General features: G+C 37.9%; 1 protein-coding gene across 1 annotated transcript; it reads left to right on the forward strand.

Annotated features, from left to right (window-relative positions):
• LOC118806497 (sodium/hydrogen exchanger 10-like) lies at positions 1–27,468 on the forward strand. The gene is made up of 19 exons (XM_036567928.1): positions 1–67; positions 3,160–3,276; positions 3,368–3,529; positions 3,665–3,767; positions 5,257–5,397; positions 5,573–5,744; positions 5,970–6,051; positions 7,024–7,154; positions 10,202–10,342; positions 12,655–12,752; positions 15,498–15,617; positions 16,932–17,079; positions 17,199–17,381; positions 17,686–17,835; positions 19,812–19,863; positions 25,236–25,384; positions 25,715–25,840; positions 26,337–26,435; positions 27,448–27,468. Exons 1-19 carry the CDS (start codon positions 1–3, stop codon positions 27,466–27,468), a joined length of 2,262 nt encoding a protein of 753 aa, XP_036423821.1.
• Positions 27,469–27,990: the final 522 nt, after the last annotated feature.

A 27,990-nucleotide genomic window follows, 5' to 3' on the forward strand; every position in this document is an offset into this window, starting at 1 on the left:
ATGATGTTTGGAGCCATCGTCAGTACTCTCGACCCTTTCGTGACGGTGTCTCAGCTACACAGTCTCGGTAAGTACCTTCAGACATAATAAGAACAGAATCGCCACAAGATGTGCTGAAAATATTAGCAGTTAAATTTGGAATTATACATGCAAAACTGCGGGACCAGTAGTGCATTTATTTTAATCGATGATTGAGCTCAAAAGTCAAATTTACACGGTTTCCTCTCCTTAACCCAAATATAGACAACATGTTTCTTGTCTCTTTAGTTTTACACTGGAGCTATGTGGCTAATGTAACTAGCAAGTCATAGAAGTGTTAACTATATCCCTAAATCATCACACAGTCACATTAACTGGGTGGAGCTTTCAAATAATCTCATCAGACTCTTCAAGAATTTGCAAACTTGTGATCGTGAGAATTCAAGCAAACCTTGCAGGATTTGCCAGAACTCGTAGTTTAGTCCAGTCACTGCATTATTTCCGCACTAAACATGTAAATTTGTGAAGTGCTTTCAAAATTAAGTGTATAGCTTCTGCGCTATGTGCCGGAGGCCGCCGTCTCAGCAGCTCCGCCCACACGCAGACAGAGCATGTGATATCTAAGCTGTGGTGGTTTTGTCAGTTTCATTCTGTTTGCATATCTCTGTGTCGTCATTATCAGTGTGTTATGAATGTTGTCATCGGTTATTATTGGTGAATACTTTTGTCCAATGACAGGCTGTTTTCTTTTTTTTCCTTTTCTCTATATTCATTAATGTATATTAACTGTAAAATCTTATTCTCTGTTCATATCGCTTTTGTTGTGCTATTGTTGACCAGAGAAGGATGGGTTCCTCTTTTGAGTTCTTCCTCCTTCTCTTAGAGAGTTTTTCTTGGTGACGCTCACTGGGACTTGGACCTGGATTTTCTGTAAAGCTGCTTAGTGACTAAAATGCACTGTATAAATACATTTTGACTTGACTTTTGTAAGCATTTTAGCGTACCTTCAGAACGGTTTAAGATACAAACATGCTCCACATATCATTCAGCAGACCCGCCCCTAACTAGCAAGCATGACGTCATCGAGCTGCTTTTAGCCTTCATATTATAAACAAAGGGCTTACAGTTTACATTGAAATATATGATATTAAAAATATATGATATTAAGCATGCAACTCAATTTGTAATTAAAAATAAAGCCAGTCTTGCTGTGTATCAGAGTTTTAGCACTCAGCATGAATCCAAGAGGACAGAAAATCAATAAAAAAACATGTCCACCCTTATGCTAATGGTTTATTTTCACTGATAATAACCAGCAGAATGAATCAACATCAGAATTATTGCACTTTCAGCTCACAGACACTCCAGACTAACAGTTTCTGAAAAGATAACTACAACTGCCCTTGTTTTCAAGATCTCTATAATTAAAAAAATACAAAATTTAGCAGGCGTTACGTAAAATATTGATCAGAAATGACCCAAATTCAAAAAGATATCAAATTTCTGTTAGCATTTACATGGCATATCAAACAATGGCCCATGGGTCTCCTGAAAATAACAACATATGGCATGTGTAATTGTCACTTGTAAATACTTTGTAATTGCAATTGTAAAAGTAATTCTCATAAAATTTCCCGAAATTTTAGGTTTCTAAGGGTTAAATATAGATGCTCTACTTTTCTAGAACACGTCTCAAAGTGCTTCACAATACCACACCATTAGCAATAAACACAAAAATACTAAAATCCACACTGACCTAATTTAAGAGCTACTAAAAGCAAGAGAATGAGTCTTTAAACACAACTGAGTCTGAGTGTCATTGCTGTCATTGGGGAGATTGTTCCACAGTTTCAGAGTGTAAGCTGCAAAAAACACAGTCCCCTTTGATTTAATTTGGTGCGGGGGACACATAGTAGCCCATGGTTTGAAACCCTTACAGAAAAGATAAAGAGGTCACTAAAACATAAACGAAGCATAGTCTGACTTTTTAATGTAAAAAGTTATACAAAATAAAATAGAAAATTTTCAATTAAATTTTTTGCCCAAACATTGCTTTTAGAGATTCTTGCTTAAGTTGGCGAGCATGATGCTGTTTGTTTTATTTACCTTTAATGTGGCCCATAAATACAGCTGCCATCAGGTTTTAGTTTGAGGTTCCCAAAACTACTTTTATAGAGATATACTTTTACTGATTTTCATTCAAACCCTAACGTAACACATCTGGGTCTAATAATCTGATGCCTCTGACAACTGAATTGATCTGGCAGCGTTAAGAAGAAAGAAACAGTTTAACCAAAGAGCTACACAATGTATCAAAAGTTCAATACTTTTAATATTTTCAGTACGTTTAATTATTTAAATAGGCTACCACTGCATTTTGCGTACATTTTTAAAAATAAAGTTGCTCAAAAGTGTTCTTGAGAGCAAACATGCTACAATCAAACATACTAACTTAACTAAAAATTAATGAACCAATTAGCATTATAGCATTTGTATCACGCTAATTGGTGGCCTTTAAGTTTAATTCATTGTTAGCAACATTAGTTTTTTTTTCCCCGAGTGGTGCAAGCGTTGGCCCTGTCATCATGAGATCGCAAGTTTGATCCCCGGTGGTGCTACAGCCATCCGTGGCCAAGAGAGCACTATTGTTCTCGCTCTCTCTGGGTGGGCAGAATGGCCCCCCGTCTCCCCATCACTCAGCACAATGCTAGCCAGTGCAGGCGTCTGTTAGCTGACGTAACAGAACTGGTGGTTCTCCGAGCGCATTTGGCTGTCCGATGACGTTGTGTTAGTGGCAGTTTGAAAACATGCGGTGGCGCTTCACAGGTCTCGGAGGAAGCCTGTGCTCGCCTTCGCCCTCCAAGTGCTGGTTGGTGTAGTGCAGTGGGTAACACCTCTGCCTTCTACGCTGTGGACTGGGGTTCAATCCCTGCCTGGGTAGATACCCTACACTATACCAATAAGAGTCCTTGGGCAAGACTCCTAGCACTACCTTCACCTACCTGTGTAAAATGATCAAATTGTAAGTCGCTTTGGATAAGAGTGTCTGCTAAATGCCGTAAATGTAAGTGCTGGTAGTATCATGTGACTGGGTGAGTCCTAACTAGCGGGTGGAATTGGAGATGACTAAATTGGGGGAAAAAAAACTATCCTTGTAAAAATAGTCTTTCTTTTTGACAGGAACGGCCAAGCCTCTGATTCTGATTACAGAGGGCGAGTCTTTGTTTGTTGACGGCACCGCCTTCATCACATTTGAAGTGTTTAAAGACCTTGCCACTCATCTGAGTTTCATTGATGGTACTTTTTGGCTCCTTTGTAAATATTCATCTATTTTTCTCGTTATCTGTTGTTCAAGGTTTCTAAACATATCTGCTCTTTTCATCCCCAGCTTCATATTTCACTCTGAAACTGGTTCTGAAGGTTTTGGGGAGTCCTCTTATTGGATTTATTATGTCAAAGATTGTTACCTTTTGGCTGTCACACATCTTCGATGATGGTCTCGTAGAAATAACGATCAGCCTCGCCATGACCTACATCACATTTTATCTGGGTAAGTGATTTCTGAAAATGTTGGTTTAGTTTGTAAGCTGAATTTATGACTTGTTCATTTTGAACACATCTCTTTCTCTGTGCCCCATATGAAAGGCATGATCTTCAGGTTAAAACACTTGTTTTTGTCCCTGAGCAGCTCAGTGGTTGGGCATGTCTGGAGTTATTGCAGTTCTTATAATGGGGCTTCTCCTGGACACGGTCACCTTCAGTCCTGAAATTGAAGTCTTTCTGTTACGGTCAGTATCTTAAAGGATACTCCAACATTTTCAACCTAACATCTGTGTGTTGATTCTGTAGTGTATGGTTGATAACCACAGACAATACTTTGAATTAGGGATGCATCGATACTGATGGCGATATCAAGTATCGGCCAATACCGCGCTCCTTTATTTTTACTCATACTCTCAAAATATGCACCAGTACCAGTTAATACCATCTGACATAAGCCTAGTGTAGCTGCCGCGCTGATCAACAGACGACTTGAGCTGGCAGTTGAAGAATCCGAACCCCGGCCCAAACTATGTCTGGAGAATTGAAGTTTATTTTTGCGCACAGGTACCAGACACCTAGCCAGCCCATAAAACAATGAACTGACACAGTTTTATAGCTGGACTGATGCCAAGATTAGGCCCAGCCTATACATAACAAGTGAAAGAATGTTCTAAAAACAGTCACGGCACGAACAATACTGAACGTCATGACACATAACACAGCACTAAACACGTTACATAGCAAAACACTCCTTCACAGAGAAGGAGGCTCTGCTCGCACGTAGAAGTTATTGACTCTGTTGCAGTTGGGCACAACATTTTGGAATTGTATGGGCCCTGCCTGCACGAGGTGCCATAAGTTCAGGAACTCCAATTCCCAGAAGCCCTCGGGCTGATTAGGCCCAACCTGGCACACTTGTGGACTCCTCTACTTAAGACTGTGGCAAACAGCAGCCCTTTGTCACACCTTTGTAGAGGGGTGACCGGTACGGTACTTAGCCCAGGTGGGTATTTAAACAAAAAGAAAAGAAAAGGAAAGGAAAAAGATAAGAAAAGAACAGAAAAGAAAAGAGGGCTGGAAAATCAAGAGAGAAATTGGCCCAAAACTACCTAAAAGCCAAAAAGAAAACTTGAGCAACAAACGGCTCCAAGCCATACAAAAGGTGTTTGCTCTGCAAAGAGCAAACCGGTGAAACATAAAGTCTGCCTTCCTCTCAGAATCACAGAGGAAGTGTTTTTTGTTTTCTGATTATCTTTTATCACTTTTCTATCTCAGCCTTTGTTTGAGTGCTGCTTTCAGCGTCCCCTTCGTTTGCCTTTTTCCCACCATTTTTTTATTTCCCATTCGTTGAGGTGTTTTTCCTGTTGTTGCCTGTGCTTCCTGGTGGTGCAGCGGTAACTCCTTGGACCGCCATTCATTACATTGGCAGTTCGAGCCTGGCTCTGAGCCACCTCAACTCCAATAGGCACAATCACCAAATTCACACTCCATCACCTCAGTAAATTCATTTAAGACCCTTTCTCACCTTTCCTCTCTGTACTTGGGTCCGCCTCCCTGCCGTCCCGAAATAACATCACGGCTGGGATGAGCTACAGCCGTGATGTTATTTCGCGATAACACACTCCCTCTCATTTTCTGTTGCTTTTGTCTCACATTGCTTCTTGTTTTATGTTTTTTATGTGATGATGATATTGAGATATTGACAGTTTTCCCTGTTTTCCTGATTTTGTGCAGATTCTGGGAGATGTTGACGTACCTGGCCAACACTCTTATCTTCTTCGTCATTGGCATCGTCATTGCCCAGGCGTTTCAGAACATGGCTTTTAGTGACTTTTTATACATTCTTAGTCTCTACTGTGCTGTTCAAGCGATAAGGTACTTCTTAAACCACACATGGAATGTTTATTTTCTTCCTTGTTCACTGTTATTAGTTTTAACTTATGAAGTATACTAAATAGATGAAGGTTTTTACTTTATTATTATCATTACCTGAGTAAAGGTATTGGAAGCTGAGGTATAGTAACATGTGCTGTCCCCTGAATGCTCTCAGGCTGGTGACAGTTGTTCTGCTTTCACCGCTGCTGTCCCGCTGTGGTTACGGCTTTAACTATCGCTGGGCCTTGGTTTGCTTCTGGGGGGCAACTAAAGGGGCTTTCTGCCTCAGCCTCACCCTCATGGCTTATCAGGCAGAAGGCCTGGACAAGTTTCAAGTTCGAGAAAAGGTAGTTAGACTTATATTAGACCTTATTCATATGTTAACTCATGTGATAATCAGTGGCAATAGCTCACATTAATACAGACAGACATCTAATGAAATAGAGCAGAATAAATTTATAGGGAAGAAATAAAATGAACAGCTCAAGTTGTGAAGATGTCATATATGCTGTGTATAACATATTTTGTTGCTTATTTCTTTATTTGAAATACATTCATCCTCTGTATTCCAGATTTTAGTGCTTTCCTCCGGAATGGTCCTTCTCACCCTTATTGTTAATGCAACCACAATGAATATGTGTCTTAAAGTCATCGGTAAGGTTTAACATTGACAATCTCTTGTTTGGTCGTGTTTTAAAGAAAATGTGTATTATTTTGGTTAAGAGACCAAAAGAAAGTGATTTTTAATGTGTTTTGTGCCAAGATTCTCAGGGAAGTCGGGACGAGAGTTTTAGAAAATGTATTTAATGCTACAGCCAATAGCTCTAGGAATTCAGATGTATAACTTGAGCAATCTTTATCCATCGCTGGGCAAAGTTCTTCATCAGTAAAAGTTTGTAAAATAATAAATGTATACTTCTATATTAATGAACAACGTTGTTTGCAAAATTTAGGCATGTTTTTTTGATTTTCTGTGTGAAAATAGGAACATATACCATAGAACATACTACATATGCCTTCGGTCAGGGCCTTTTATTGTTACATATTTATCATATTATTAATAAATTAAAAAATATACTGTCGCTGTCAGAAGAGAACTTAATTTTTCTTAATTTTTAATTCTTAATTTTTTTTAGTGTCTTAATTTTTCATTTTTTTATTTTTTTAAATAATTTGCTGAAAAGTGTATATATATATGTACATATATATATATATATATATGTATATATACATACATATATATATATATATATATATATATTATATAAATATATATATATTGCTGTTGTCAGAAGAAAACCTTCACAGGAGAAGGAAAAAACCTACTTTACTTTTAATGTAAGTCAATGGAACCAGACTTTTTTCCAAGTAATTTTGGGTCATTTCTTTTGGTCCGTTCTTCACAAAATTTACACACAAAGGGTAACAGGCATTTTCACATTATGAATTATTATTTCACATTATTTATATTTATATGTAAGGATTCGCAGAAGTTAATCTGTGGCTGATAGAGCAAAACTGATTGCATATATGAATTTTGTATACAACACAAATGAGTTTGTACATGATAGAACATGTATTTAACTGTATTTAACTGTTGTTGGCTGTTTATTTTCACATTGGCAGGCATGTGTGATATTTTAGAGCCTAAACGCCTGGCCATGAACAGCGCGCTGCTGCGCATGAAGGAGAACGCTCAGAGCACCCTCAACATGCTCAAAGGTGACCGGTTTCTGGCCGATGCCAACTGGGAGATGGTACAACATCAAGTGCACATCGATGACCCATACAGAACTCCAGACAATATGGTTTGTGTGAGAAAAGGACCACACTTACATTTTCAGACCGTTCATCATTCACAACTGCAGCAGTTCTCAATCCCAGTCCTTGGGACCCCATGCAGATCCCACTGAACCCACACTGAAAACGTGGCCCATTGACTTTACATCATTCAAAGGTGTCAGTTGATTCCACATGAATGAAATATGTAACATCAACATAAATGTATTATAGCCGCATACAGCGCTGCAGCTGGGCTTCAGTCTGCACTGGTACGGGTGGGTCAAAGGGTCAAACTAGAAAAGTTAGTTAACAGCGTTAAAAATCAATGCCGTTCTTATTTTACAGAAACATCTGTTTAGTTTTTTCATGTTTGTAATTTTCTGACATCAAGACAAACGGAAAAGAGTCAAAAGCGCGGACTCAAATCTGTTGAAACAGAATGTAAATCAAGCTGTAAATCGTCCCCTTGGAATTATAAAGTTCTGTCTGACCTTTTTATCAAAATTGAGTTTTTCACTGTTCTTAATCTGAGCCAACTTCTTAACGTGTAACGGTTCCCTTTGAGGGTGAGAGGAGTTAGGACACCGGGGACAGGTGTGGAGACGGAGAGCTTTTCTTGTAATTTACGTAACACAAAATCACTCTGCTTTTCAGCCCACATACAAACCTTTGGTCAGCTTAGCTCTGCTCTCGCGTCTCTGATGGCCTCCTTCTCTCTGGGCTCTGCCACCTACTGAGGAAAGAAATGGCTATAAGTAGGCTGGCAGAAACAAGGCACAAGTGAATGTCATCAGCTACTTAGCCCGCTGGTTCAGCCCGACCTGCTCTCCGTCCTGCGTGTGACGCTCGGCAGTGCCCCCTCCTCCACACATTGTCAGGTGTTTTCTAAGTTGTGTGCATTTTTGGACTCTTTATGTAGAAAACAAAAAGGTTCTCCAAAGTTGAACTTTAACTAAGTTCTATAAGGTTCTATCTGCGAGCCCGTCAGCACTTCGAGAGGACCAGTCAGGTACCCAAATTGAGTCTGGCTGCAGACGTGCACTCTCAGCCCCAGTGACGTCACGTGCACATGCACTCTCTGCCACAACGGCAGAAGCAGCCCAACAGCACGGTAACGTCTGGCTACTGCTGCTTAGCGACATCATCACTTAATCCGTTTTTCATCCATAACTCGTGAGAGAGTTACATTTAATGTCCCTCCCTGTTGAAAAAAGTTATAGAACCCATTAAAAGTGTCTGTTGGTTCCTGGTGGTTTTCAGTAGTCGCTAATGGTGTTCTGTGTTTTCCTGATGGGTTGATATCACAGTGTAAAGGATACTGATCATTTGATTGGTGTTTTGACTGATTCCAGTTACATTTGATCGTTTCGTAATGGCCTCTAATGGCAACCATCAAGCCAATTCCTGTTAGGAAGCAAAACCATCAGGATTTATTCCTGACGGCCCTGCAAACACAGCTACATTGAGAACGTACTGTTTCGGTGCCCACAGCGTCGTCTGCTTGGCGCTTTTCTACATTGTCACAACGTTGAAATGTAATTCCTCAGAAAGTTGTGACAACATTGTCTGACAGCTTTCTAGGAGGTTGTGACGACATTGACGAGACAGCAAAAATAATCGGTACTGCGTTGCCTGTTTGTTGTCGCAACCTCCTAGAATCCTTAATAAGCTCTATTTTAATCAATATTACAGTTTTTTATAACCGGTTCTAATCGCCTTCATCATGGCTTTCATCAGTTTCAGTATCCTTTCTGTTTTTTTTGTGACTAAACCTGACGTTCATGTTTATCATCGTAGTAGGTTTTATTTTTAAAGTTTCCATATTTAATTACCTTTTTACCAGTATGACAGCATTAATATGTGTTCAGTGTAACTCTTGTTGCCAAGCAGTATGTGGTCGTGGCAGAGCGGCATCAATAGGCTGGCAGTGCATGTCAGGCTGAGAGTGCATGTCTGCAGCCAGACCCTTCTCGAAGGCTCTGCTTCTTTGTCCTGTCGCCGCTCTGCTCAGTGACCGCGGGAAAAGTTCAAAAAACTTTCTGAAACATAAAAACATGTTGCTGAAACTCTGCCTGTCTTCTTACAACTTTATTGTCTTAAATTCAGCCTTAAAGGAAATTAAATAATAAATATTTGAATTCATAGGCTCTTAATTACAACACAAACATTGATTTCATTCATTCATCCATCTCTTCTTTTTCTTCTTTTTCTAAAATAAGACATTTTGGGTCATTAGACTCACATTTCTGATACAAAAGAAAACCTCACACGGCCTTTAGACTGACCTGCAAACTAACCTGCTGGGACAGTTTTTTACAGCAGCATCATAAAATGTCATAAAGAGCTTTAAATGTAACTCTCTGATAATGTAGACACTCTGTTACAGCACTAATTTTATATTCTAAACAAATTATGAAGATAAACTGTTTGTGTTCCTTGAAAATTGTTTTTATTTTCATGTTTTGCCAGACAGAGCCTTAGAACTCCAAGCAGAAAGTGAGTTCTTAGGATTAAAGGTTCTTTCTGCATTTGGCCCAAAAACTCATTTACAAATTTGATAGGAATTTGATATTGTATACATTTAAAATAAGTTTAGAGTGTCTGTCATTTTAATGTATAGAAGAGACGGGTTCCACATATCAGTTCTGCTATTTGGAATTAAAAATCTTTGTAGCTCAGTATTTCAAAACTGCCCAAAACGCAAACAGAACCTTATAATTACATTGGGCCGAAATTCATTATGCAACTATTAATTAATTAATGCAACTATTAATTAATTATACTATTAATTATGAAATTCTGTATAAGTAATTATGAAATGTAAATTGAATGTGTAGCAAAATGACAGTAATAACTACATTTATAAGAGTTAACCCAACATGCCTGACTTAACCCTTCAGATATTTATAAGTCATTTATTGGTCTAAGGAGAACAGCGCAAGCCTGGGGTTCCTGACTGGCGTTGAACAGTTTGTGGAGGAGTTAACTGATGATAAATGGTCTCTAAATCTTTTATCTCTAGGTGAACATTGAAGAGTTCAGTCCCAGTGCGAGGGTCACCAAGTGTCCAGACTGTGACAGTAGCGTCCGCTTAGCCCCGTCGCCACGGGAACTGGATGATATGATGGAGGCGGCCCGTGTGCGCATCCTGACAGCCCTAAAGGTTCGTACATGCACACTTACACACTGTAAATGATAGCAGTATATTTAACTACCTAGTTTTAAAGTAAGTAAACTCAACAAAATGTTCATTATTTTGAAATAAAAGACTGTAAACATTGTTTAAAATACTGTTAATATTATACCGTTTACTTCCTAGTCCATTGTCACATTTTCATAAGTCACCTCTCCAGCGTACAGCAGGACAGCCAGTCAGAACAGTGCTCATTTTCACATATTGGTTTTAAAGTCACAGCAACAAAAACAGCCAGTTTAATTGTAAGGGATACAAAGAGGTTGAAAAGCTATCATGTAAAATAGTTTATATTATTGGTGATAAACTTACAAAAGCTTATTTACTCAAACAATTTAAATGTTCAGAGAATAAATGGGAATAAAAAGCAAATATTAGTGAATTTCTAGCAAATATAACTTAGAAACGGTGGTGGACTGTAACAAACTACATGTTCTTCGGTAATGTTTTTAAGTACTTTTTTCAAGTATCTGTACTTTATTGAAGTATTTCCATTTGTTGATACTTTTACTTTCACTAAAACACTTTAAAGTAAAATGTTGGAGGGGAGAATGAAATTTTCCCTGTTTTCCATAGCAAGTTACGAGAGGAAGCATGATTATGTCTATAATATTTTAATAATTGTTTAATAAAATTTTCTGTGTTATTTGATGATGGGTAGAATAACTCACAGCATTTTTAGAACACTGGAAAGCAAATATTTTTGTACCTTAACTCCAGCAGAAATAGAAATGGAGATCTAATTTTACCCAAGCACAATTTCTCCAACTTATCCAGACAACCATTTTCTCATTTTTTAAAGTAAACTCAACATTTACAGTTTACAGTGTACGACACCAATAATAATAACAGTAACAAAAAGAAAAAGAAAAAGGAGAAATAAAATTTATATAGCTCCTTTTTCAAACCCAAAGATGCTTTACAAAAGTAATAAGATACACAGTAAAACATGCATATGGAATTATTCTGTGGATTATTAGCTGCTCAAAAGAACATGTTGAATGCAGGGGCTTTTCAAAAAATTTTCTTTTACATTTAAATTGTTTCTTTGGAAATAAATTTGTACATTGGCACCAACTTTTCAATTACTATATGTTTTAGAAACTATTTCAGGTGTTTAAGGATAACCCTTTACATCTAAATGTATTTAAGATTATGAAAAATATACATTTAATCAGGTGGATCTACAGTGTTCTGAGTACAGGGATGCCAAAGTGCCACAGCCAGTTAACCCTCCTCAGTTCTGTTCCTGCCAGCAATAACAAAGCTGTGCTGTAATTTGAATTATTTCAGACTTGTAGCTCATTGAAACAAGTGGATAAAATGTGAGTAAAGTGCAGATTCTAATCTTTCGTATTTAGTTATGATTTGAATTTGATGAAAAGTTAACAAATGGAATTCATAATAATAACAACAATAATATTAATAATAATAATAATAATGATAATATAGCACCTTTCATAAAAACATGCAGCTTAAAATGCTTCACAATGACATCAGATAAAACATTAAAATCATGAATGTAAAACAGTGAATAGCAAAATAAAAAAATAAGCAAAATAAAAACAATTGGGGAAAGAAAATGCTTTTTAAAATGGTAATAGTAATAAGAAATAAAACCAAATATGAACATATATAAAGAAAATAGAACAAAGAATAAAGGGAATAAAAAATAATAACAGAAGAATTAATAAAATGAGTTCATAATTTATTTTGATAAACTTTGATAAAAAGTTTCCAGCTGCTTTTTAAAACTAGTAACAGACGATGCCTGACAAATATTAATTGGTAAAGAGTTCCATATTTTTGGTGCATAAAAACACCAAAAAACTAAATTTAGAATAGAAAATGAAAGCAGCTCCTTTCCTAATACTTAAAGACGGTTATAATGTTCAGAATATGGCAAGCCCTACTGTTTGCTATAAGCCAAAACAATTTCAGATGTGCTGAAGTAAGAGCAGGTAGTGAACCATATCAGCCTTATTTCCAAACCCCACTGAGTCTAATTGAACCTGACTCGTTCCATGTTCCTCTCTCGCTGTGTTCTCTTCCACCGCGGCTTCATCAATTACTCTATTACATCTTCCCCAGTCAGGACTGACGAGGTTATGATGTCGCCCCAGGGTCACAGCGGGCTCCAAAAAATCCCAAACCCAATCTCATGCTGCGCGTAACGCAGTTAGCATTGAGATAGCGCGGATGGGTGAACGGGACGGAGGTGGGTGCGCGCACTGACTCAGCCCCGTTTGTCTTCAGATGCTTTACTGTCTGCTTATCTTCAGGAGAGCTACTGGAAGCAGTACAGCTCCGGAATGCTGAACAGGGAAGCCACAAGGATCCTCATCGACACGGCCGAGATCATGACCGACCACAAAGGAAAGTCAGTGATTCACCACACCTAGACCCATTACTCAGCTTTTGTTTGGTGGGCTTTGGAACATTATCTTCTCTTATCTCTTGGCTGTGAGACATAACCACCGTCTTTTCATCCAGTGGGTCATCTTTGTTTTCTCCAAGACACGGTAGTTAGTGGGCTTGAGGAAAATTGGGTCATCTCAGTTATATATATGAGGTGCTACAGCCTATGACGTTTCACAGCAAAGTACGCTGAAAAAAGTGGATTGAATTTATGCAGTAATGTACATAATTTTCACATGAATCACATTTGTATCTAAATGGTAACTTTACAGAAGGAAAAAAACAAATTTTACTTATAATGTAAGTCAATGGAACCAGACTTTTTTCCAAGTAATTTTGGGTCATTTCTTTTGGTCCATTCATTCTAAATGGCATTTTCACATTATGTTAAAAACTGAAAAAACTACAGAAGTGGAGAAGGTAGGTTTTGTTCCGACAGCAGCGATATTGAAGCAATAGAACACGAGAGGGAGTGTGTTATCGCGAAATAACATCATGATTTGGTCGCCGTAGATCATCACAGCCGTGATATTATTCACAATAACACACTCCTTGAGTGTTCTATTGCTTTTATACAACAGTTAAATAAATAAAGAAATAATAGTAAATAAATTGAGCTGTGAACGCGGCGTTTAATATGGTTTAATGTTAGCAACCGCCAAATTATAGTTCCTTAACAAGCAGCTTGTTGTTATGTCAGAGTAACGAGCTCCGCCCACTCGCTGCACAGCCGGCAGTTCGTTCTCCAGCTCCTTACACTAAATTCCCAAACTGTCATCACCACTGAGCAGCTTTTCAGTCGGTAGCTGTGACAGAAGAACAGCTAAACCACCTGGAATCAGCCAGAAATGAACCCAATACCATTCACCAAACGTGTAGTCTGATCTTCAGAGTCCGACCAAATCGGGCTGACCCATAAAGCTGCCGCAATATCAAGTTCAGCTCAGTTTTGTCAGTTTTTGCCAGATCAATGTTAATGTTGTTTTGTTCCAGCCGGTCTGTAAAGCATCTTACAGCCCATTTAGTTTGGCGAATGGTGTTGGGTTCATTTCTGGCTGATTCCAGGTTGTTTAGCTGTTCTTCTGTCTCAGCTGCCGACTGAAAAGCTGCTCAGTGGTGATGACAGTTTGGGAATTTAGTGTCGTCTCATCTTCAGAGTCTGAAACAAATCGGCTGTCGGTCAAATGTGATCTTAAAAGTGTCCATTTTCTGTTTGTGGCAAAGTAAGAAGTAAAAACGTTCAAATGGCTTGAGCGTCTCCTACAGCTGTCAAAGACGTTGCTTAGCAAGGAGCGGAGTGATACAGTGTTACAGTGTTTGTGAAAAAAACGTGATGTTATGGTGATATAACAGCACAGTTAGAACGCTTCTCAACCAATCGGCTCGCGTGGCCGGAACTAACTGTTGTATAAATAAATATATTTTTTATAGAGAACTCTTAGGAGCCTAAGCACATTATTTTAAACCATTTATCTGGGCAGTAAGTTTGCTTGTGCTTGTAAAAACACCACATATCATTAGAATGAATACAAATGAGCATAAATACAGTAAATCCTATTTCAACAACAAGAAAACCAGAGTTTCTTGTTTTCAAAAATAGTAGTTGATATCTTCTGAGCGAGTCTCTTGGACGCCGACCATCACATGGATTTGTTAAATTCAATATCCGTCTTGATTTAATGTAAAGAAGTACTGATCACACAAATCAGGTATTGGATGATAACTACAAATAATACTGTGCCTCCTTGAGGAGCAGTTTAGAAAAGGTCAAATGAAAACTTTGCCATACATAAAATCACTACTTATTTATATTATTTGTATTTGTTCTTTTAAATGTAGATTTTTTTATTTATTCCCCTGAAAATAAGAATCAGGTAAACTGATTTTTATTGTATAGAAAATATTCTGCTGTTCTTTTTGCACAGTTTACACAACAGCTTTATTTTAGTTGCAGTACTGCATCAGAGATGAGCTGTAAGAAGGGCGTAAGCAGATTTGAGGTACCTGACCTCAGTAATTGCCCCCAATCATGCACTTAAACGTCATGATGTATGACTTTAAGTGTGCTCGACACATTATGACCTCAGTTATGAGCATTTCACTGCATGTCAAAAAACAAAAAGTAATTCAGCATTTTCAGAGATATGATATGTAATGTACAAAATGCATTGATTTAGGGAGGGAAATGACTTAGGGGAGTGTAATATTTGTTTCCTAGTGGCGGGGTTGTCCTACAGGCATAATTATGGAGGTAAGCAGTGAATTTTCCCGAATATTCCTTTGGTTTAGACTTGCTGTAGTTCGAATGAGGAAATCAGATGGATCTGATTTTAGCTGCAATAAAACTTGTTGTATAAAACTCATGGTTTCACTGTCCTGTGAAGACAAAACAGCTCTGGACTGCCTCACATTTTACTTTATGGTTACAGTACATAGTTAATCTTTCAGCACTTAAAACAAAGCAACAGACAAACCACTGAAACTGAGATGAGGCTGTTTCTGCTTCAAGCTCGAACACTTGAGTGAGCTGTACACACTCCACTCGTCATCATTGTTATTGTTGTTGCTTTGTGTTTTATCGCCTTCCTCTAATGTGTAACCATCCTTAGTCTAAAGTAATTAACAATCTCTTAGTGCACCTCTATTACTCGGATTGGGTGTGTTAAATAGAGGACAGATGTAATTCAGAAATGTTGGCTTCCCTCAGGTTCATGACTGTGCAGGATATAAAGAAGTACTGGGAACCGAAAGGATTTCTCATAGCTCTGCAGAAGAAATTGGAGGACTGGCTCTATAACGTGAACATCGAGAAGCTGAGTCCTTCACGGTAATTCCTGAAAACCTATTACTTCTGAATCACACAAAATACACCTTACAGCTAGATACAGGACATAGTTTCCATGGGAATTGCGGGGACTTTTCAATGTCCTGTTTTGGCCCCAACCCTCTATTTTAAAAGTGATCTAGAGTAGTATTTCCCAGCCCTGGTCCTGGAGGCACACTGCTTTGCACATTTTTGTGTTTTCACTGTTTCCAACACACCTGACCTAGCTAATCAGCTCCTTAACAACCCCTTACTGAGTCGTAGTGAGCGTGGTAAAGCAGATAAAGCACTGAAATGTGCAGGGCAGTGCGTCTCCAGGACCAGGGTTTCCAAAAACACTAATCAGGAGCTTGTGTGTGAAATCTGTAGTCAGTGCAGGTCTGTTCTTATTGATCAGTATGATAGAAATAAAATTGTAAAGTGGCCCATTTCCATGGTTACCGTACATCCATTTCCATGGTTATACTGTGCCTATTTCCATTGGTTACCTTACATCCATTTCCATGGGTACCCAATGTCCATTTCCATGGTTATACTGCGCCCATTTCCGTAGTTACCGTACGTCCATTTCCATGGTTATACTGGGCCCATTTCCGTGGTTACCGTACGTCCATTTCCATGGTTATACTAAGCCCATTTTCATGGTTACCGTACATCTATTTCCATAGTTATACTAAGCCCATTTCCATGGTTACTGAAAACCATTTCCATGGTTACACTGTGCCCATTTCCATGGTTACCGTACATCCATTTCCATGGTTATACTGTGCCTATTTCCATTGGTTACCTTACATCCATTTCCATGGGTACCCAATGTCCATTTCCATGGTTATACTGCGCCCATTTCCGTGGTTACCGTACGTCCATTTCCATGGTTATACTAAGCCCATTTCCATGGTTACTGAAAATCCATTTCCATGGTTACACTGTGCCCATTTCTATGGTTATACTTGCACATTTCCATGGTTAGACTGAACCTATTTCCATGGTTACCGTACAACCATGACTACACTAACCCAATTTCTGTAGTTTCACTACATCCACTCACCCATTTTCATGGTTACACTAAACCCATTTCCATAGTTACACTACACCCACTTCCACAGTCACACTACACTTATGGTTACGCTACACCCATTTCTATGGTTACTCTATGCCCATTTCTATGCTATACTCATTACACTTCAACAGTGTAACATACTCTGGCTACGCATTACCTGATTAGTAGTGAACGTCCACTCTGGAAATCAAAACTACACCCAGTGCAACTAGCAATATTTTGCTTTCTGAATCGCTGAATCTTGTATTTGACTGCAGGAGTGCCGTTCAGAAGCTGTGCTGCCAGATTGTCTTCAGTGTCCCCTTTGAGTCTGTCATTTACGTCTTAATCCTGCTCAACATTTTTCCCATCATTATTGAGTTTGTCCCTGTGAGCAGCGATGAATACAGCCAGGAGCTCCACGTGGTGAACTGCATCTTCTTTAGCTGCTATGTTGCTGAAGCTGTACTAAAGGTAGGATGTATTATGGTACCATTTGTGTTAAAACAGTAGGTGTTTCACCACTTCTGTATATGTTTCCACAGGGACTGGCCATGAGGAAAGCTTACATTTTGAACCCCTGGAACCAGTTTGATCTCTTTATCATTGTACTGGCTGTTGTAGATATTGTCATTAATGACTGTGTCGCAAGCTTTAAAGTGCAAATGATCAGAATCGTACGAGTGTCTAAGATGTTCCGCCTTACCAGAGTCCTGCGTCTGATTAAGGTATGCTGAGTTCCACTGATCTCTTTAGAGTTGCAATCAAAAGTACTGATGTTAATAGTGAAGATATTATTGAATCTTGAATAGTGAAAATACAGTGCAGGGTGAGGCTGCATTAGTAGCGTCACAAGCAGGTTAATGCAGTGTACAGCTATATGTTGTACATATATAACTTGGGATAGTATGTAATTGTACATTGTACAATATTTTTCTTTTTGGCACTGGAGTTTACACTCTACAGTGTTTTGGCCTGTGGGAAGAAACGGTCCCTGAGTGTGTAATACATTCTAATTCTGTTTACCCTTAGATTATTATTCCCAAGCTGATAACATTAGTCGAGCATCAGATCCATAAACAGCTGAGCCTTGGCTATGACATCGGAAAAGGCTACATCCTCGGTGAGGAGGACATCAGCAAAATCATAGACCACATCGCTGATGACCAAACAGTCTCTAAGGTCTGTTTATGAAGGTTTTTTGTCATTAAAGCACTCAGGGCTACACAATACACACAAAATACAGTGGGGTCCAAAAGACCACATTGAAAAGAAGTTTCAGTACTTTTCAGAATTTTGAAAAAAAGTGAAACCAAGAAAAGTTATGACAAGTTAAATAAGTTAGAAATAGTCAAGATTATGCAATATTTCTGAGAAGATGTTCAAATTTAGGCAAGTTTGTTATATTGACAATATTAAGGCCTCTTTTTGTCTTTTCCAGTGAAGCTCGTATTCAGAAAACACTGGAGGATTTGATCTACTTATCAGAGGCTTTTGCAGACATTTGTGGAGTCCATGCCAGCTCAAGTGCACACCGTCATTAAAGCGAAAGGGGAACACACAACCAAATACTGAGAAATTCTGAAATTCATTTAGATGTTTCAAAGACTCTACTACTTACTTGCACTATTGTGCTGATAATATAGTTTATGATATAGTTTAATAAATAAAAAATGTTTTAAATTAGAAAAGAATGCAAAATAGAAGCCTGGACCCCACTATATTGTCAGTTATGTAGCTGAATATTGCGATTACAGTATGCAGTATATAGATAGCAGAACTGATTTTTTTATGTACTTATTTATTCTTTGCTTATTTGTTATATTTCATTTTTTTTAATTGATTTGCCTATTAATTTATTATTCCCTTTGAAATCTGGATTGAAATGTGTACAGTACTGTGCAGATGTTTTAGGCATCTGAGAAAATGACATGTTGAGGTATTTAACTGAATTCTTCTGACCAACGTATTATTTTTGAAAACATTTTTTTTTATTTATTAATGATGTTTAGTGCTTTCACCGGCAAAAATGTATTTACTGCGAAGATCAATAGTTTTAAATGCTGCCTAAGACTTTTGCACAGTATTGTATCTTAATTTCTTAACAATAAATAATTCAGTGTTTTTAATACATTGTATTTTAAAAACACAATACAACACTAGACCACATATAAACTGACATTAAAAACACTTTGGTGAATGTTTAATGTGACATGGTTAAAAACCGTCCTGCATTATATTTTAACTAAAATAATTTCCATTTGTTGGGTTGCATGAATACCTTAATTCATAAAAACACCCATAGAAACTCATCTGGAACTGTGATGGTCAGGAGGCTCACAGCACACTGCAAACAAACACTGTCCATCTGTTTCTCTGCATACTTTGTTAGCCCCCTTTTACCCTGTTCTTCAGTGGTCAGGACCCCCATGGACCCTCACAGAGCAGGTACTATTTGGGTGGTGGATCATTCTCAGCACTGCAGTAACACTGACGTGGTGGTGGTGTGTTAGTGTGTGTTGTGCTGTGGATCAGACACAGCAGTGCTGCTGGAGTTTTTAAACACTGTGTCCACTCACTGTCCACTCTATTAGACACTCCTACCTTGTCAGTCCACCTTGTAGATGTAAAGTCAGAGACGATAGCTCATCTGATTGGTCATCCTCTAGTCCTTCATCAGTGGTCACAGGACGCTGTTGGCTGGATATTTTTGGTTGGTGGACTATTCTCAGTCCAGCAGTGACACTGAGGTGATTAAAAACTCCAGCAGCACTGCTGTGTCTGATCCACTCAGACCAGCACAACACACACCAACACACCACCACCACGTCAGTGTTACTATAGTGATGATCCACCACCCAAATAGTACCTGCTCTGTGAGGGTCCATGGGGGTCCTGACCACTGAAGAACAGGGTAAAAGGGGGCTAACAAAGTGTGCAGAGAAACAGATGGACTACAGTCTGTAACTGTAGAACTACAAAGTGCACCTATATAGTAAGTGGAGCTGATAAAATGGACAATGAGCATAGAAACGAGGAGGTGGTCAGAATGTTATGCCTGATCGATGGGTATATCAATATATATATATGTATATATATATATATATATATATATTATATAGTCAGGTGCTAAGAAATTTAAATTATTTTTTTTTCAGAAACTAAAAGGCATTCTGGAGATGAACAGGCAGGTTGCTGTAAAAGAAATTGGTAAGAACTTCGTAATCATTTACAGCACGTCTTCAGAGTACATCTCTTTGTGATTGTTCTGTGAGGGAGTGTCATTATAACCACTTTAACGTTTGTCCTCGAAGAAGTCTGGTATTTATAGTTACCATCCAATACCAGCCTGATCTAATTAATTCTTCATTAAATTAAATCAGGTGATGGAACTGAACCAATCCATATGATGCTGGAGAGCAGCGAGAAGTCAGGAACCAAACCTGTGCACTTCTAACCTACATATTGATAATAATAATAATAATCTTTATTTATATTTTTATGTAAATATATATATTAAGTCCAGCATTTCAAAGTGCTTTACATAAAAATTAGACAAAGAATAAATCCACAGTCATAGAAAGTAACTCGAAAAATAAAATAGAAAGATGTTAAAAAGCGCCTGTGTCATGGAAAACTTGTACTACATGTACTACACTTTAATGGGAAGACGCTCCAAACAGTGTAACATTAGCTAAGTTTACAGCTGCCTCACATGAAATAGTCACTGTGCCTTTGTACAATGAGTCAGCGATTTCCGTGATATTTATGTTGTAGAAAGGAAGTGGAACTGGTGTATGTCTTTGAGTAGACCACTGTAGTCGGGCGTCATTCTGTAGTCCTCGTTATGCCCATATTAGGAACTCCGGGCCTGAGCTCAATTTCTCTATGGCCAATAGAGAATCGCCTCTAGCGCCCCTTGTGTTAAATAAAAACATTCAGAACCCGATACGTTCTGTCCTGTGAACATTCTTCTCTCGAATATCACTGGATCCTCTGAATTACGAGGTCGTTAAAGAGGTATAATACTAATATTGCTACATGCGAGCTAAAGCTACTGCACATCAATTTGACATCACTAAGCTACACAAAACTAAGGCGGGCTGTGGCGGTGCTCTGACCAGCTGTGCTACCTTATCAAAATGTTCTACAGCAGCGCATTTTTACAGGTAAACCCATAAATAAAACCTCTAGGTAGGATATTTTGATAAAGGCTAAAACTCCTTATCAAAAATACCACCTGTGTTAAACTACAAGGCTGAATTTCGCTTCTTTTTCTGTCAGTTTCTTGTTTGAATGTTCCCGTTCCACCTTAAATGGTGCAGCAGCTGTGACTAGCTGTCACAAACATTAGCAAACGAGACAAAATACTGACCTGTCAGTTCGGTGAAACAGCAAAAATCAGTTAATGTTACTCAGCTGTTAAGCGGAAATAGAGAAACCTCCCCATATCAGGCCTTTCAACCCTCCATGAAGCTGAAGTCAACTTCTTTTTTGCAGCTGCTTGTTCGCATTTTCCTGTTCCACCTTAAATGGCGTAGCAATTCAGAACGTGACTGCTGCACCATTTAAGGTGGAACGGGAAAAAGTTGAACAAAAAGCTGGCGAATGTCCTGAGAAAATGTCTTCAGAAAAATGTTCCCAGCATTAAAATAATAATGAGGATATTCTGAGAGCCTAAATCAGTTTATCAGGATGAGCAGTGATATTAAGCTGAGTCTGTACTGGATCAGCCTGAATGCAGGTCAGTTTGTAGAGCTTTTCAAATCAAGCTAAAAGGAAAGATTTTCACGTGTTTCAGTGAGCATCAGGTGAAGAACAGAGAACTGCAGGGAAACCTGCTTATTACAAAAAAGCAGCTTTGTCCCCATTGACTACACGTAGGCAGATTCAGTGGTATATTTTAGTTTATAAATCTATGCTTGGTTTATTACCTTGTTATCTATGTAGTTTTATTTATCAAAAACTGGGAATTATGATTGCGCTCTCAAAATTTTACCATCTGTACTGAATTAGGTACTGAACAAGCTTTTAGTTATGCTGCATCATCTGAGTGGAATCTGTTACAGAAAGACTTAAAACTTCAGGAATGTGTGTCATTGAATCATTTTAAAAACATTCTTCAAACAGTGGAAGCGACTAAAACTGTCGGTATTTAAAGTAATTTATTGGGGGTTGTTTTTTTTAATTTTCTGTTTTATTTTGGTAATGTGTTATTGGTTTTGTAGGAACAACTTTCAATGTGTTGCTGCCTATTTTGGCCAGGACACTCCTGTAAAAGAGATGCTAAATCTCAGTGAGATTTTTCCTGGTTAAATGAAGACACAGTGTAAACAGGGCTGCTCCACACATACAGCATTTTAGCTCTGTTTAAGTTAAATCAGTGCTTCAGTCCACTTATTCGTATTTTGTATTTGTCGCGACTACAAATATGGCTGATGTAGTTCAGTGTTTGAGCACTGTGGTACATTACAATAACATTTTGATATCGTTTCTGCAGTAGTTCTATGGAGCAGCTGCCTCCTGTTCACCCTGGCGTCACATCACGTGACACAACCAGCAACCAGATTGTTTTTGCTACATTTTTCAATAATTTTATTGGCGTTGCTCTTCAATGTACAGGCCTAACATGGCCAGATTAGTTAATTAGCTATATTGCTTCCTTCATGATGACAGATGCAGCTTGAGCTCAAATAAACAAACATTACTGACTGCTGAGTTATAGCACCACTCAGACGTTAGATCTGTTGTTTCTCTTAGACTCATGACGTGGGCCAATAAATGCGTTTCCTGATTTTCTTAGTTTGTATGTATTTGACTCAACCCAACTAATGAAAACGCATCCAATTCAATTGTGAAAGCTAACTGTGCAAAAAATAACTGCGGTCAGCTTAAATAATTGGAATTATCTGAAATAATAGCAGTCAGGCAATTATGTAATAATGTGACAGGCCTAGTTTAAAAATGTACCATTTACTCTCCAGTCCATTCAGTCCATATATGGAAACTAAACTGCAAAAAACAGGCAGTTATGAATTCACTGTTTTTGTGATGTTAAAGCATTTACATATATCAACCTATTCAACCTACAGTAATTTAGCCCCGCCCTTCCACACTGAAGGTATAGTGTTTCAGAGTGCTTTTTGAATGAAGCACAATACAGCTCAGGCAATTGGAATAGAGCTCATTTACATTTATCAGTATTAAAGGCACAGCAACAAAAACGGTATGTTTAATTATAAGGGATAAACAAAGTTTGGAAAATATAACTTTTTTTTCCAAAATTACACTGGTAAAAATTGTCATGTAAAAACTGCTAAAAACACACTCAAATGTTATAAATGTTATAACTACATAAATGTTACGAAAACAAAAACAAAATATAAGAAAAAATATAGGCCCTATAAGCAAAGAATAGGGTAGAAGTAAATAGGAAACATATGGTAAAATGTTTAAAGCGTAGAAATAATAATAGTAATAATAATAAACTCCATAGTAATAATAATAATAAACAGTTTTATCAATGGCAGTGACTTTGAATAAGCCAGGATAAACAAGTTGATCTTTGATCTGCATTTATAGAAAACATTTATAGAGCTTGTGTTTCTTACATCCTCTGAAACACTATTCCACAGTTTAGGAGCGATATAAGAAAAAAGCATCTATTCCTAGCTTGTTACATTTTACTGTTTTTATGTTTTTTTGTAGGTAGTCTAATGTTATATATTGTTTTTCCAGACGAAAACACACTTACTGACCAATTTTCTAGGCTGTATGTCTTTTGCACAGTGCTGTATATTTAATACTGTTAATTTTAGGTCAGTTTTTTAATCACTGAGCTGCTTTTGGTGAGTTTTACTGAATATTCTTGACCTTTAAAAGTGTCACATTGATCTTTATTTTACAGTTATGATGTTTTAAGTACATCACGGTGCTAAGTTGCAGTGCTCGGTGTCTTGTGTGGAATTAGACCGGCCTGAGAGCTTTGCGGGAAAACAGAATCATGACAGAGAGAAATTGCATGTCAGGTCACACTAGCTCACATTGTCACCTTCTTCGCACACTTCCAGCGACTGGAGAAAGAAGAGAGGAAGGAAAAAGCCCGCTGACTTTCCCTGCTTTTAGAGCAATCTCCACCAACGGCACCATCAAAGGAAATGGGCCGCATCATGAAATATAAATGATTAGGTCTGTTATGAGGGAAGATGAGGCTTAAGAAAAGAGATGCAGGCTGGATGTACCAGCCCATTGTGGGCTGTGAAAAACAGCGCGGGTGCACAGAGGTTCCACCTCAAAGAAGCGGATTACAGGGGCACCGCTGGACAGAATGCCACAAAGCCACATTCTTAGCAGCGTGCGTCTTTTCTCAGCAGCCACGAAGCACTTGATTAGCATTAAAATGGTAGATTTGCGGCACTCCCGGCATCAACGCTATCCGAATCACAGATTATAAACATATCAAACGCACTGATGTTCTCAAAATGGATATTGATTCACCCACAGTGCTCGCTGACATGGATTTGTGAGGTGGCTTTATGATCTGAGAACATGCACACCCAGTTTTCACTCGTACAGGAAGACACCCGGCTTTACAGAACGTTTTTAAAGGGCCCATATCCTGAAAAATCCTCAGTGGAGAAGGGTTGATGTAAAATGTTAGTAGTTAGATCTGTGTAAAAAATGTTGAAGTTTAAAAAGTGAGCAGTACACGCAGTCCACGTATGGAAATTCATTTTGAATTTTTTGTTTTTATGATGTCACAAATACTTTTACATAAATCAGCCTATGGACCCTTCAGACGGGGCCATTCAGCCTACAGCAGTTTAGCTCCGGGCAGTAACGCTGAAACACTGTTCAAGTTTCAAGGTGTACCCAGCTGCAAAAATTTATTATTTATTTATTATTATTATTATTTATATATTATTATTTCTGTGAGGTCACAAAGTTCAGTGCATTTACATACCCACATATCTTCCAATTAAGCCTACAGCAGTTTGGCACCACCCGCTCACGCCTCTGTTATGAGGATTGTTTTTAGCCCGGACTGCCTTTTGAATGAGGCAGCCAATCAGAACAGAGCTCATTTACATATAAACATTAACAAAAACAGCTTGTTTAATTCTAAAGGATAAAGAGAGGTTGGAAGATATTATTATATTAAAGTGAAAAAATACAAGAAAAATAAAGGATATTGGTCCGTTAATGTACTTTTTTGTACATAATAAAGACTAACTAGGTTTATTAACAGGAGACCGATATTAAACATGCAAATATTTGCAGAAATATTTGAATAAAGCCAAACGTTAGCATTTTCTCCCCTTGTTGTGATCAGCCAAAAGAGTTTCAATATGCTTTTAACAACAGTCTGGAAAAGAAAACAGTTAAATTTTTATTTAGAACGAAGATACTTTGATGAACATGAAACTGAGTGTTGAACATAAATAGACACAAAGCATTAGCACAGAGCTGATTAACATCTACAGGGATTTTTTGTACTAAATTAAAAAAGATCAGCGAGAAAATGCCGATTTCAGAAGAAGACCACAAGCTTTTGACAGATGTGAAACGTCTCGTGTCTACAGGTCTGCTTCAGAGAAACCATCCGGAGATAGCCATCTCAGTGAAGACCAGGCAGGCTGCTCGAGCTGTGCTGAACAGCAAGAGAGAAACCATCAAATCACTCATGTTATTAGGACTCCTAGACGAAGTGGAATCCAAGAAACTTAAGAAGGTCAGATTTTGATTTTTGCTTGCCATCATTTGTATCAGAATTCCATTTTCATTTGTATTAGAATTCCATTTTTATTTGTATTAGAATTCCATTTTCATTTGTATTAGAATTCCATTTTCATTTGTATTAGAATTCCATTTTTATTTGTATTAGAATTCCATTTTCATTTGTGTTACAGTTCCATTTTCATTTGTATTAGAATTCCATTTTCATTTGTATTAGAATTCCATTTTCATTTGTATTAGAATTCCATTTTCATTTGTATTAGAACTCCATTTTCTTGCTCAGTAATGCAGTGATTAATGTTTCTGTGTTTGCGTTTTTGTTCAGATGATTGAAATAAGGATGAAGAAACTCACTAAGTTTCCTCCGACCATACCAGCCCCAACACCCGGGAACCTTCTACAGAATGTGCCATGGCTCCACAGTGACGTCGCTCAGATTGAGTTTATTAAGGTCAAACCAGAATTTACTCTATCAATTATTTAAGAGCATTTAGGAAGAGACATATATATATGTAGATATGTAGATATATATATAGATATATCACTGCTGTCGAAAGAAAACTACACATATACACACACATACATTTATTCCATATTTATGAATAATACACAGTTGAATAAGTGTCTAAAATAAGTGAACACATCCTCTACAGAGAACACAAACCTGCACATTTTAATGCACAATTACTGTGTAGTTGCTGTAACATATTGAAAAAAAAGAAAACAAAATGTGGCTTGAGATGTTTCATTTTTTCCAATATGTCAAATTCAGCAAATAAAAATAAAGTGTGCACTAAAATTTGCAGAAAAATGTTTTTGTTCATTTCCTATAGAGGGTGTGTTAACTTATTTTCACTCAGAAAATCAAGCACTGCAGCAGTAAGCAGTAAAGTCATAACTGTTCTGGGAGATGCTGAGTGATTAACCTGTCGCTGTCCCTTTTTCAGAAAGTGGCCAAACTGATGATTTTTGACTTTGGAGATATCATAATGCATGAAAACGACAAACCTCAAGGAATTCATCTCATCGTCTCTGGTGTAGTGAAGGTAAGGGTGACTTGGACCAAGGGAGACATGGCTACAGTTACTGTTTACAGCTGCTTGGCTGCGTTTAGCTACTGCAAACATCACGTTACCCTGACGTCCAAGATTTCCTTAACAGGACTTTAATTGTGTTTCCTGGACAGTAATTCTGAAAGAACTCCAATAGTGTATTCTCTGCCCACTGTCAGTGTTGGCATAAGAATCATTAGAAATGTGGTTTAGCTTTCTATCCTGTGTAAAATTGAGTTTTACCACTGAATCAGCAAGGCTGTATTGACCCTTATAGCTAGTTACACAAGACTCATTATGGCTCAGTATCGTTAAAGTGAAATAAAACATAAAGCAAGATGAGGTTTGGAGATGCACTCTAAGGAGTCCCCATAACTTCCATTTTATCCCATCTGCACTAACATGACAATTCTTGACCAAAACTGAAACCAACAACCAAAAAAACTGAACAATAAATAAAGACAATTTTCATAACATAATCTTAGTAAAACATTTACAGTATGTAGCTACAAAATTTGTCATGAAATCCAGCGTTCTTGATAGCAGAGAACGGTTGTTTATCCAACACATTGAGCTCCAGTATTGTTGTTGATTCTTGCTGCGTGTCTGTGGTTTGTGAATGTTTTCGTCAGTTCATAAACTGAATGTACAGATAGCGTCAGCATGTTTGCGGAGTTTCCTATCTACTTCTGCTATTTTGCTGTTCTGCGCATCGAGTCGTGTTTGCAAATCACAAGAGCTGCAATTTAAATTATAGCCTGTATTATGAAAAACATTGTCTGAGTTTTAAGTGGGAAGAAATTCAACCCTATTAGCATTTCTTGTGAATCGTCTGTAGATGAGTTCAGTGAGATGCTGCCAAACACCCATGTGCTGTGACATCACTTCCACGACTATCTGGCGTTTACTGGCAGCGTTAAAGCCCCTGAAAATGTCCCCAAATCATTAAGCCCCATGTTGACCTGTTTAATCTTTAAATCTTAATTTAATCTCTGACTTCCATAAGGGTCTTGCGAAGGCATCCTAAGGCCACATTGTAAATAACATTTTTATTATTTCATCAATATGAGTTTCCACGATAAAAGCCCAAGTGCTTCCCTGCGCTGGGCTTGAACCTGCTCTCCCATCTGGAGAACGAGTAACTTAACAATTCAGCTCAAAAACTATCCTATCAGGAACTGCTAGCCTGTAAAAATCCTTAAAACTTGACGATTACTCTCAATCTCAGTGTTGTGTGTAAAATGCGTAGACTGTGTGGTGTGTATGAAGCAGCAACGGCTTCTGTCACAACAAACCTGCATCACCATGAGGTGCATTCTGTAGGCCCATATCAATAAAATTAAATATACTTATTAATTTGTGGCTGCATATCTCTTCACAACAAAGTCATAATTTTTTTTTGCCTCTGTGCTTCAGAGTCTTAAAAAAAAACCCATGTTTAGCAGGCTACAAATTCTCCACAAGGGGGTGCCGTTAGCTGTCAATTAGCTTAGAGTTCATAAGTGACCGTGTGTGTCCTTATTTAGCCTTACAGTGCACAAAAATGTGC

This window comes from Colossoma macropomum, unplaced genomic scaffold (assembly GCF_904425465.1).
Source record: "Colossoma macropomum unplaced genomic scaffold, Colossoma_macropomum, whole genome shotgun sequence".
NCBI classification, from domain to species: Eukaryota; Metazoa; Chordata; class Actinopteri; order Characiformes; family Serrasalmidae; genus Colossoma; species Colossoma macropomum.